The following is a 12,225-nucleotide window of genomic DNA, read 5'->3' as shown; positions in this document are numbered from 1 at the left end:
AACCAGAAGAGAAAAATAAAAAAGGGGAAATGAATAGAAGAAACCGATGTGGGCCATGAAACTGTTGTATCAAACTTTAAAATCCAATACCTTGCTCATACGTACCCTCAAACGACAAAAGACAACAAAAATTGTTGTTGTTGTTGTTTTTTTGTTTTAGATGAAGACTACAAAAAGTTGGATGTTGATTCAGTCATCCTCTTCTTTTTATTTGTAATTCAACAAAAGTTGATTTCTCCAAGTATAAAAACATCATCCAGCCACACTTGTTTGATACAATAGTTAGCTTCACATATCAACCTACACAGAAACTCATGGAGATTGCAGCCTTTTTCTTCTTTTTTGTGCTATTGTTGGTACACTGTTTAATGGCTAGCTCAGCTGTGGCAGTAAGGACCAACATCACCACAGACCAATCAGCTCTCCTTGCTCTCAAAGACCATATCACTGAAGATCCTCACAAAATCTTGGCAAGCAATTGGTCTACCTCTACCTCTGTTTGCAACTGGATTGGGATCATTTGTGGTGCCAAACACCATAGAGTCACTACCTTGAATCTGGCTCACATGGGTCTTTCAGGAACCATTGCTCCACAAGTGGGAAACCTAACATTCCTGTCTCATTTATCCTTCAGAAACAACAATTTCCATGGTTCTCTTCCAAACGAGTTGGCTGCTTTGCGTCGGTTGGAAAATGTCAGCTTTGGATTGAACGTCTTTTCGGGAGTGTTACCATCATGGCTTGGGTTCTTACCTAAACTTCAAGAGTTGTACGCTTATACGAACAGTTTTGAAGGTAGTATTCCAGAATCTCTAGGCAACATATCGTCACTGAAAGTACTTCATCTCAGCGAAAACAATCTTTCAGGTTGGATGCCCTCCGCTATCTACAACTTTTTATTATCTTAAATTATTTTATTTTGGTACCCAATATTTTTTCCTTTCTCTTTTTGTCTCATGCTTAAAATATTTGGAGAGTAACTAGTGTGCACACACTATTAACACAAAATACACATACATGTCATTCAAAATATTTATGTATCATATTTTATCTCGAGAAGGTATCTCATTTATAAAAGAAAGATGTGTATATATATTTAATTGATACGAAAAATTATTGCTCACATTCTCACTCGGAAAAGAGAAAAGTATACGGCGGAAAAAGCACATATATCTTTTTTTGAGTTGACTAGCTTCACAAATAAGTCACAATATATATCAACAACCTTCCTATCTTTTTCTTCTTTTCTTCTCTTCTATTTTTTTATGTGGAGATTGAACCCCAAATCTCTTATACAACCATAAAAAACTTTATCAGTTGAGTTAACTGGAACCCAATCTCTATCCTTCTTTAGTTCTATAAGCGTCAGCTTTTTGCTAGCCTTATCCTCATAAAATGGAGAGTACTTTTTTATTTATTTATTTCCTATTATATATTAGTCGCTAACCTGTATGATATACAGGATAGTTAAATAAAAATTAAAAGTATTTATTTTGCTTAAAAGTCTAATATTTGACTTAAAAAAATGTATAACTTGAAAATGAATGAAAATAAATAATTTTTTTTTTCAATATAATGGTCTAGAAAAAATTCTTTTTCTTTTATATCATTGGTTCCATATAACACATTCTGGCATGGCCTATTTTATGGTAATGACTTCACACAATGCTCAACTACAATTAAATCTACCATCTACCACCAATCTAATCTATGCTATCTTGATAGTAGATCTACAAATTGCATTCTCATATCCTCCATCATTTAGAAGGTAATTGAAGTTATGATTGTATGTAATATATAAATTTTATTCATTTACAATATAAAATTATTAAAATAATTAAAATAAAATCTAATGTTCTGGAAATTTTTTGAAATAACATTTTAAATTTCTTAAAACTTAGTTAATAGAGTTTCTATTTTACCTAAAAGTGAACTATCACAATTAATGAGAATTTAACCTTTCTTTGCAAAGAGAAGATAGCCATAAGCCCAATTTTTATTTTATAACATAGGATGTTACAGTTAGATCTGTACCATGTATAATACGTTAGTCCATTATGATATTTCGAAATAATATCCTAATAACTATCCATACGAGTTTTCTTTTTAATGATGCCATAAAGGATGGAGTTTAATAGAAGTCATTTAAGATCCAACGTATCAAATATTTTTTTAAAAAAAAATGTAATTTCAAAAGTCTTTTAATTGTAAATTTTTTTAATCATAAAATAGACTATCTAAACTCTAAAGGAAAGCATTGGGAATAATCACATCATTGATACCATATCATAATGGTTGCAAATAGCAATATTATCATTCATGATTAATAGATGAACAATGAAACTGTGAATTAACAATTTAAAAATTCAAATACCCAGTTTAAACTACAACAACTCATATGCAAAAGACTTCAAATATTGGAACATTCTTCTTCCGCCATTTTCATTATTCAATCAAAACTAAAGTTTCAAAGATAATTCCAATTCAATTAAACCCAATACATACATACACATGGACGTAAAGAATTCCAAAAATAAAAATAACAATCTCCAAAAGCCTTTGCCTAATACAATCACTATTATTTTTTTTTTTCAAATTGTGCGTTCTTTAGTTTTTTTTTCCTTTTATGTTTCTTCAAACTTTTCTAATTGACCAAAATATCTCTCATATATGTTAATATTAAACATGATAAGAAAACTTTACATACCTTTTGTTTTGAAATCAATGCAAAAGATTGTACAGCAGGATGGTGTTGGAAGAATAATCCAAAAAAAAAAAAAAAAAACTATTTAAAATATAATATAGGAATGAAAAGCTGAGTTGAAATTGTAACAAATAATCTCTAAAAAAACTATTTATAATATAATATAGGGTTATGGATTCCTAATCAAATTTGGTTATATAATGTTTTTTTTTAAAGGATGAATATGTTGGTAGAGTCCATTTGATATAAAATTTAAATCCTATTGAAATTAAAAATGATATATATTTGTTAAGTCTCATTTGATATAATTGTAGAGTTTAAACCCTATTGAAATTATTATTTCTAATCAACGTTAATATATATATATATATAAAGAGAAAAAAAAAAAAAAAAAGAGAAAGAAATGTGATTGATAGATATAAGGAAATATGATAGATTTTTTATTTTTTTAAATTTCATCAACATAGAAATTATCAAGTTAATGAAGATATATTCCGTTTTTTGGTATAGATTTATATTAATGGAGTTATTATATAGTTTTTTATGATTATCTAAAACTTCCTTGATTAGGTGATAATTTAGGTCTCCTTTAAGTATAGTGGTTGTATGGCACCAAACAACAAATTTAATAAATTTTCAGCAATTTGGTGCTATAAAATTGAAAGAATTAAATCATATTAAAAAATATAAATAAAAAATGCTGATGTGAAAAATTGTGGAAATGTCAACTAAAAGTCAAATGCTTCGGTTATATATATATATATATATATATATATATATAGAATCAATAAATAGTTCTTCATGATAATGACATAATATTTTTCGTAATATATTTCGACCAATTATACAATACTATAGAGGTACAATAATATGATGCATTCTTTCTTTTCACATAATGATGAAAGTTATAATATTTTCTTCATGTTTGGTCTTAATTTATTTTTCAAACCTAGTATTGGAGTTAGTATAATTATTGGTATACTTAAACTACCTCATAATTTAAGTTGAATATATATATATATATATATTTCAAAACAAGTAAAAAAAATTTAATGAATAGTTCATTAATATATGAAGTTAATATAAGATATTAAAAAAAATCATTTAAATAATTAAAATTAAAATGAAAAAAAAAAAAAGTTAACTTAAAAGTATTAAGAATATGATCATATACTCGAAAATTTTAAAATATTATATATACGCCTTGGTTTTTTAAGACATTGAATGTCGACTTTTGTTTGAATTAACTTAGAAGTGTCAATATATATATATATATATATATATATACACATATCTATATATCTATATATATTTATATATATCTTAGATTTCATTTCCAACTATTAAAAGGTGAGCTAATTGAAAAATTCATCAAAAACTATATATCATTTTAAAAGATTTTATTTTATTATATTTTATTTAAAAAAAAAAAAAAAACAACATATAAATTTCGCCAACTAAGTTTGGATATACCATGTCAATGTAATAAGTTGTTATTTGTTCTAATTTGAACGTATCACTGAAATTACATGTTTATTCACCAATAACAACTCATAACAACTTATTATTTAGGATTTATAATGAAAATATTATAGATATAGCATTTCTCTCGAATCATTTGAAAAGTCTAAATTCATAGTTTCCCAAATTTTTTCACATTAGACAGGTATCTTGCTTAATTAAGAAAGTGCGGAAGGATTAAAGCTTTAAAATTGATTATTTTAGCTTCTAAATAAAAAGCTCGTATTTTATCACTAGTTAAGTTAAGCCTACTAGCTCTTTGATCACTTGTATACATTTTGAAAATTTGCAGGAGTAATTCCAAAAAGTTTGGGAAACTGTACATCCCTTGAGATAATTCACTTGGATGATAACAAATTTACAGGTATGATGATAACCACTTAAATTTGAATACTACTTCCCTTTCTGCTCCAAGAATGTTTGAAAATTTTAAAAATTTGGTCTATCAAGTGCAATTATTTAGTTTATCATTTTCCTTTTCTTGTTAGAAATTGTTTTGTATTTATGGTGTACTATATGCTCTCCTCTCCCATAAAAGTAAGCCTCATGACTCACCAATAGGTTAAGTACATGAAATTCACTTTTATGTGTGAAATATTTATAGCATACTAGGTATACAGAATAATTTCTCATCCAACCAAGGTGGTGAATATATATATATATATATATATATATATATATATATATATATATTGTGTACACATGGTGCAGTGTGTTTATAAAGACCACAGTAATTAGATAAGTAATTAGTGTATCCGGTATGTATTACAAATCTTAGTGTCTTACCAAAAAAAATTGTTACAAACTGACATGTTCGTTTATGGCGATTCCAGTAGACAAGCATACTAGTGGAGATTCTGGAGAATCAATTTTACACTCTGAATGGAATAAAGCCTAACAGGCCTAAACTGATTTGCATCAATCTACATTATAAGTCGTACACAGATAACGAATATAGAGAAAGTAGAATAAACTAAAAGTACCATCCTTAAAGAAAAGATTTAAAGGGGCAGGTTTTCCACCTTGGATAAAAAAAATGAATTTTCTTTCAATATCTACATAGAGTGATCATTTGGATGAGCACTATTGATTTGCTTATTATTATTTTTGAGTCATAGATATCATTATTAGAAATATCATGAGTTGTCAATCAATTGAGCAATAATTAAGAATTTTGGCTCAAACTTACCTCTTTTTTCTTTTTCTTTTTTTTATTTTATTTTATGGAAGGCTCAAACTTACTTAGTACAAATACATAGGATGTATATTTCAAAGAGAAAGATATATATATTTTGTGGATAATGAGGTTTGAATTTGTTTTGAGTTATTGTGCCAGGTGAAGTACCACTCGAGATTGCCGCTCTTCAAAATCTAACGGAAGTAACTTTAGCTAATAACAGCTTAACTAATCACATCCCCGATGCAATCTTCAATAGCTCAAAGATTGAACTCATTAGTCTATACATGAACCAGCTCTCGGGCTATCTTCCATTAAGTGTAGGCAATTGGCTTCCAAATCTTAAGGTGCTTTACCTATGGGGTAATGAATTAGAAGGAACAATCCCTAGTTCTATCTCAAATGCTTCTATGCTCACTGAACTTGAGTTTGGTGCAAACAATTTCTTTGGCTCTATTCCTAATACTTTGGGAAATTTAAGGCATCTGGAGAGACTCAACTTAGTCAGCAATTATTTGACCAGAGATTCTTCAACTCTAGAATTAAGTTTTATTTCATCTTTGGCAAACTGCAAAAATTTGACAACTATAGTGCTAGGAGATAATCCATTGAATGGCACCCTTCCAATTTCCTTGGGAAATTTCTCTAATTCTCTTGTAGAGTTTGTAATGTTTAATTGCAACTTAAAAGGCAGCATTCCGACAGGGATTGCTAATTTAAGCAACTTGATGGCTCTACACTTAGAAGAGAATGAATTGGTTGGATCTATTCCAACTACAGTCGGAGGAATGAGAAAGATCCAAGGTTTGTATCTTCAACACAATAGATTGCAAGGATCCATCCCAAATAGTATTTGTCATTTAAGAAACTTGGCAGAATTATTTTTAAATCATAATCAGTTTCTTGGACCAATACCAACATGTTGGGGAAGTTTTTCAAAACTTCAAAAATTGTACTTGAATTCCAACAAGCTGACTTCCATACCCCCATCCTTTTGGAGTCTTACAGAAATACTGCAAATAAACTTGTCCTCTAATTCTTTAAGTGGCCATCTATCGTTAGATATTGGCAATTGGGAGCATGTAACAGAAATGGACTTATCATGGAATAAACTATCAGGTGATATCCATGCTATTAGAGGCTTATGTTCTTTGGTAAACTTGTCCTTAGCACATAACAAATTTCAGGGTCCTATTCCTCAATCATTTGGTATGTTGATAAGCATGGAAAACTTGGATCTATCTGATAACTATTTCTCAGGAGAAATTCCCAAGTCTCTAACGAAACTCAAATGCCTTAAATATTTCAATGTATCTTTCAATAGATTGCAAGGTGAAATTCCATTTGGGGGTGCCATTGCTCAATCCTCAGCTTCATCATTCACAGGAAATCAAGCATTATGTGGTCCACCCCAACTTAAAGTTCCACCTTGTGAAACAAGTAATGTTGGACAATCAACCACTACAATTATAGTAAGGTATATATTACCGACAATGATTGCAATAATACTTGCATTATTCCTCATATTTGCTCTGATGAAACGCCGAACGAGAGATGCAAAACAAAAAAGTCAAGAAGATTTGTTACCTCTAGCAACATGGAGAAGAATAACATATCTAGAACTTGAACAAGCAACAGATGGATTCAGCGAAAGTAACTTAGTTGGGAAAGGGAGTTTTGGCTCGGTGTACAGAGGGACACTTTCAGATGGGACTAGTGTTGCCGTAAAGGTTTTTAATTTGAATATAGAAGGAGGGTTTAAGAGTTTCGAAGCTGAATGTGATGTATTGGGCTGTATTCGCCACCGTAATCTTGTGAAAATCATCAGTAGCTGTAGTAGCGTTGATTTTAAAGCCTTGGTACTAGAGTACATGCCCAAAGGGAGCCTTGAGAAGTGGTTGTATTCTCATAACTACTTCTTGGATATGATAGAAAGATTGAACGTGATGATAGATGTTGCATCATCATTGGAGTATCTCCATCATGGTTGTCCTTTACCTGTTGCTCATTGTGATTTGAAGCCTAGCAATATTCTCCTAAACAAGGATATGGTTGCACTTGTGAGTGACTTTGGCATTTCAAAATTCTTAGGCAATGAAGACTCTATGACACAAACTATGACGCTGGCTACTATTGGTTACATGGCACCAGGTGATGTTTTTAGTTTACAATTCAATTTTATGTTTACAAACACAAACACAAACACAATGTTATCTTTGAAAAGTATTAAGCATTTTTTTTTCACTATCAAGGAAATTAAGATATTGGATATCTTCTAACAATAAATTTCAATCAAAATTGTAGAGTATGGATCACGAGGGATCATTTCCACACGTGGCGACGTGTATAGTTATGGCATTTTGTTAATGGAAACATTCACAAGGAAGAATCCCACAGATGAAATGTTTTCTGAAGAAATGAGCCTAAAAGTTTGGGTAAAACAATCATTACCTCTTTCAGTAATTGAAGTTATTGATGCTAATTTGCTGAAGAGAGGTGAAGAGAATTTAAATGCTAAGCTGGATTGTATGTTGTCTATTATGCAATTGGCTATGAGTTGTTCAATAGAGGCACCTGAAGAGAGGTTAAACATGAGAGATGTCGTAACAGCACTCAAAAATATCAAATTGAAGTTTCTAAAGGATGTCGGAGAAGATTGAGAATAGGAAATTTGTCTATAGTTTTTCCTTGTTTGTGTTTGTCTAAATATATTTTGTAGGTAATGCTACTCCCCTAAAAAACTTGTTGGAGCAAAGTAGCTCAAAGCAATTTGTGTTTACAGTAATGCTGAAGAATGTATGATTAACTACATATACTAGTGTGTAACTCGTGCTAGTATTGTTATTGATGTTAAGCTTGAGTTATTAAACAATTTTCATGATATTGTTTTTGTTAAGTTTCTCATCGTTATACATATTTCCTTACGTACAGAAATATTTAATATTAGATTCTGTATAAAAGTTATAATATATTTTCACATTATTGGCTGGAGAACTTCCGTTATATTTTTGGTTATGTGGTAAAGAAAGTATGGAGAACAGTGTTGGGATGTACAGTGTACGGAAAATTTACTGACCATATGCATCACATATTTAAAACACATATGTATGCATATTAGACTTCGACATGAATGCCGCTAGGGGTCTTGCTTTCGGCAACACCTTTCTATGTACAACATCTAAATATTTGAATTCCATGAGCCAGCAAGCTTCGAATGTCTTCCATTACAACTGTTATTTGACAAGGCACAATCCTCTTTCTTATAAATATATCCTTCGCCAGTCTATTGCCAAATGAGAAAATAATTTAATGGAAGCCTTGCTCTCTTGCCTTCTGCATAATCTCCCATGGAACTAAATCAGTGCAATGACACTCCCATATAGATCCATAAATTTCCTTTTTTTTTTTTTTTTTTAAAACCATGGTCCTCATATAAGAGGTGGACAAAACCAGCAAGCAGAATCCTAAATTGTTGAATTACATAACATTAATCATTGATAATGGAGAGTTCTTGAGCAAGTAGAATGGCTAATATGTCAGGTTTTTGGACTATAAAATGCAAGCATAGGCCTAGTATATATAAAAAATTGTGAAACATAGAATGTGTACTACCTGAGCATAGAACCAACCAATAGTCCTTTGCAAAGAAAGCAAGAATACCATGAAGGCAAATTTTGAGGTACTGAATTTGATGTAGCGAATTAACTAAGGAAATCTACATTAGCACTGAAAATTTGATCTAAATAAGGCCATATTAACTTATATGTGACCAAAAATTTAGGGGGAGTTATATATGTCTCGATCTACACTAAAGATAAATATATTGAAGATGAGGAAAATCCATAAGCTACAATGTTGACTACTCAATACTATTCCTCTTATTGTTACAATCCCAGCTTGATTCATGAATCCAACAATTTGAAATAAAAATAAAGAAAATATCAATAGGGATTTCTTGTAATCATTGAGGTTAATGGTAATCACTTCGTGAATATTGATCTATACCCACAAAAAAATAAAATAAAATAAATAAAAACCTGAATCAGACTTCTTGTAAGATTGCACCTAACATGAATGAGGTCCCCTGTTGCAAGAAGAGAGAGAAAGAGGGGAGGCTATCTACAGCTTTTTGAGAAACTTTACTTACAAAAATATATTTTAAAAAATGAAGAAGAAGTGACGTATTGAACCTTTCTTTACATGTTGAGAAATTCAATAGCAGTATCCAGTTTGGCATATTGTAATTTTCACCATTTATTGTTCACTAATAGATCACAACTGTGATGAATAGAAAAGTAGCATTTCCAATTCAAGATTTTAAAAATCTCCCAAGAGCAGGGAGTTTCAATAGTACATCAAATCAATGGCAAACGTCTTGCATCTAGTATTCTCAGAAGAAAAACAACAAATATCTTGCAAAAAGTGATTCTACACACAAAGAAGAAACAATTAATAAAAAAATTCAGCATCATAAGTCAGTAATAAATTACTTGAAAATAGAATAAAAATCATATTAATTATGAACTCTAAAATGTCAGTTGCTAACAATAGTTAAGTTGAATCAACTTGGCAGGTATGATAATTTAACAACTTTTTAGCATAACTTTTGACTAAGGGAATATCAACTTATAAGCAAGAAGTTTTCTTGGTCCAAAAGTCAGTCATTGTATTTAATTAGAGGTATTTTGTGATGATATAATTTCTAGTTAGGGACCATAGTTGTGGCCATGGATTTTATTTTATTAGTATGTGATTTTAGCGTTATTAATGGCGCTTCCATCAAAAGGATGATTTTATATTAATTAAATTTTGGGAAAATAATACCTTGTGAACTTTGGTGAATATGTGGCCACAGAACACGCATACACCAGAATTGCAAAATTGCTTGGGTTTCTAATTGCTCTTATCATATATTAAAACAGGTTAAAATAATAATTGCATCAATAAACATAGTAAAAGGGAGCAATAATCCAGTATTTTTTATTCAAGAATGTCAAGTGTCCATATCCACAATTTGAAATAGTAGACCCTTAATCCTAATCATACATATACAAAGTTCTGAAACTTAAATGAATGAATTAATACCAAGTAAGATGTTTTACCTAAACTTCCAATTTCCAAGCCTTTTTTCTGAACAGTTTTGGTAATGGAAAGTTTGGTTAAGGCATTTCTTCGAACAGTTGAAGGGAGTTGATAACAATGCTATATAGAGAGTGCGAGCGATGCCTCACTAAGGTGTGTTGGGAACCCATCTTGGCTTGCAACCACATACATGACATACTTTATCAATAGAAGCTCCATAATCCTTCTTTAGTGGATTGAAATAAGGGCCTAACATAAAGTTAATTAAGAAAAATATATCATCCACCCAAAGATTAAACAATACCCATTAATAAGGAAAGATAACAATAGTAGAAGCCGAAATTCAGAGAGAGAGGAGTACCGGTGGAGTTGCAGCCATTGATGGTATTTTTAAAGGCGTGAATTTGGAAGCCATTGGAGACTTGGTGAGAGAACCTTATTATCCTCCTTTCACATGGTTGAGCTTATAACACCAAAAAATTGAATATCATCAGTAAATCACATATTTAGCAAAGCCCAAAGCAGAAAGAGAAAGTGAAATTGTTGGGGTCCTAGACAAATTGGAGAGAGCCTCTGATGTTGTTAATGTGAGTCAGCAAACGAAGAAGCTATTAAGGACACAAAGGCAAAGAGAGAGAGAGAGATATGAGAAGGGTGTGGAAACGTTTAAAGAAAGAGGAGAGCATGAGACTCTCTTTCTCTTTATTTATTTTTTTTTTTTTTTATAGAGGCTTGAGACTCCATTGAGTAAATATAGAAGTGTACGGGTAAGGTGTAATGAGTAAATATAGAAGTGAGAAGTGAGAAGTGACTGGTTGAGGAAAGACCCTCCTAGGAAAGCTTCTTCAATATGGAAAGCCATAGAAAAATCAAAAGCGTTGATATCAATAGGTGCTTGTTATTTGGTTAGAAATGGGGCTTCCTTAAATGTTTGGTTGGACCCATGGATAACATGGTTACCTGAGTTCAAGCTAAAAACAAAGAGCATAGACACTCCGCAAAACCCGCTAACGGTTTCAAGCCTTATCGACCATGAGTCTCACTGTTGGAATGGAACAATGCTGTAATAGTTGTTTGAGCCTGAATCTGCCCAAGCCATTTTTAGGATTCCAATCCCTTTTGAGTCCAAAAACTGATGAACTAATTTGGGTTGAGGACTATAAAGGTGTATTTTTAATGAAATCTGCATAATGCATATAGAGCAGAACCAGAGGACAATTCCAACTCTGTATCACTTTCTGTTCCTTGGCAGAAGATTTGGAGCTTAAAAGCACCTGAGAGAGTAAAGATGCTACTTTGGAGAATTGGGTCAAACTCACTACCAACCAAAGAAATTTGATGTTAAGGTTAGGGTCTAATGATAATCCCTGTCCTTTATGTGAAAGTGATGTAGAGACGTGTACCCACTTGTTCTTTAAATGCCCGATTGCTAGATATGGTTTGCTGGTAGAGGGGTTTAAAATCAGATAATGCTCCGGTAAACACATGTGAAGATATCATCAAAGTAGTGACATAACCTCTAAAACATGGGATGTATGGACAACAACAAAACAAAGAAGAAAGTCTCAAGCTGTCACTATAGATGGCCTTCACTTTAGATGTTATTTGGAACTTGAGAAATCAAATTCTGCACAATGGTGGCCAAGCTAACATTACTGCTACTACCAGGAACATTGAAAATAGGTTCCAAGAATTTGCTTATGCAATGGAAAGTGAAAAGCCATTTAGAGTGGAAGGTGAT

The 12,225-nt window shown here is 31.2% G+C and overlaps 1 protein-coding gene across 1 annotated transcript; it reads left to right on the top strand.

Annotated features, from left to right (window-relative positions):
- Positions 1–368: 368 nt before the first annotated feature.
- On the top strand, positions 369–8,062 carry LOC115966442 (probable LRR receptor-like serine/threonine-protein kinase At3g47570). Its single transcript, XM_031085677.1, has 4 exons — positions 369–867; positions 4,518–4,589; positions 5,562–7,553; positions 7,707–8,062. Exons 1-4 carry the CDS (start codon positions 369–371, stop codon positions 8,060–8,062), a joined length of 2,919 nt encoding a protein of 972 aa, XP_030941537.1.
- The last annotated feature ends 4,163 nt before the right edge of the window (positions 8,063–12,225 follow it).

This window comes from Quercus lobata, chromosome 11 (genome assembly GCF_001633185.2).
Source record: "Quercus lobata isolate SW786 chromosome 11, ValleyOak3.0 Primary Assembly, whole genome shotgun sequence".
Lineage (NCBI taxonomy): Eukaryota > Viridiplantae > Streptophyta > Magnoliopsida > Fagales > Fagaceae > Quercus > Quercus lobata.
The sequence above is the reverse complement of the archived record's forward strand: the minus strand, read 5'-3'. Positions and strand labels throughout refer to the sequence as shown.

What these genes read in the sequence shown, in the direction of transcription:
- LOC115966442 (XM_031085677.1), top strand. Translation starts at nt 369, where the DNA reads ATGGCTAGCTCAGCTGTGGCAGTAAGGACCAACATCACCACAGACCAA. An exon ending in CAGCGAAAACAATCTTTCAG is followed by an intron (nt 868 to 4,517) that starts GTTGGATGCCCT and finishes GAAAATTTGCAG; the next exon opens with GAGTAATTCCAAAAAGTTTG. An exon ending in GGATGATAACAAATTTACAG is followed by an intron (nt 4,590 to 5,561) that starts GTATGATGATAA and finishes TTATTGTGCCAG; the next exon opens with GTGAAGTACCACTCGAGATT.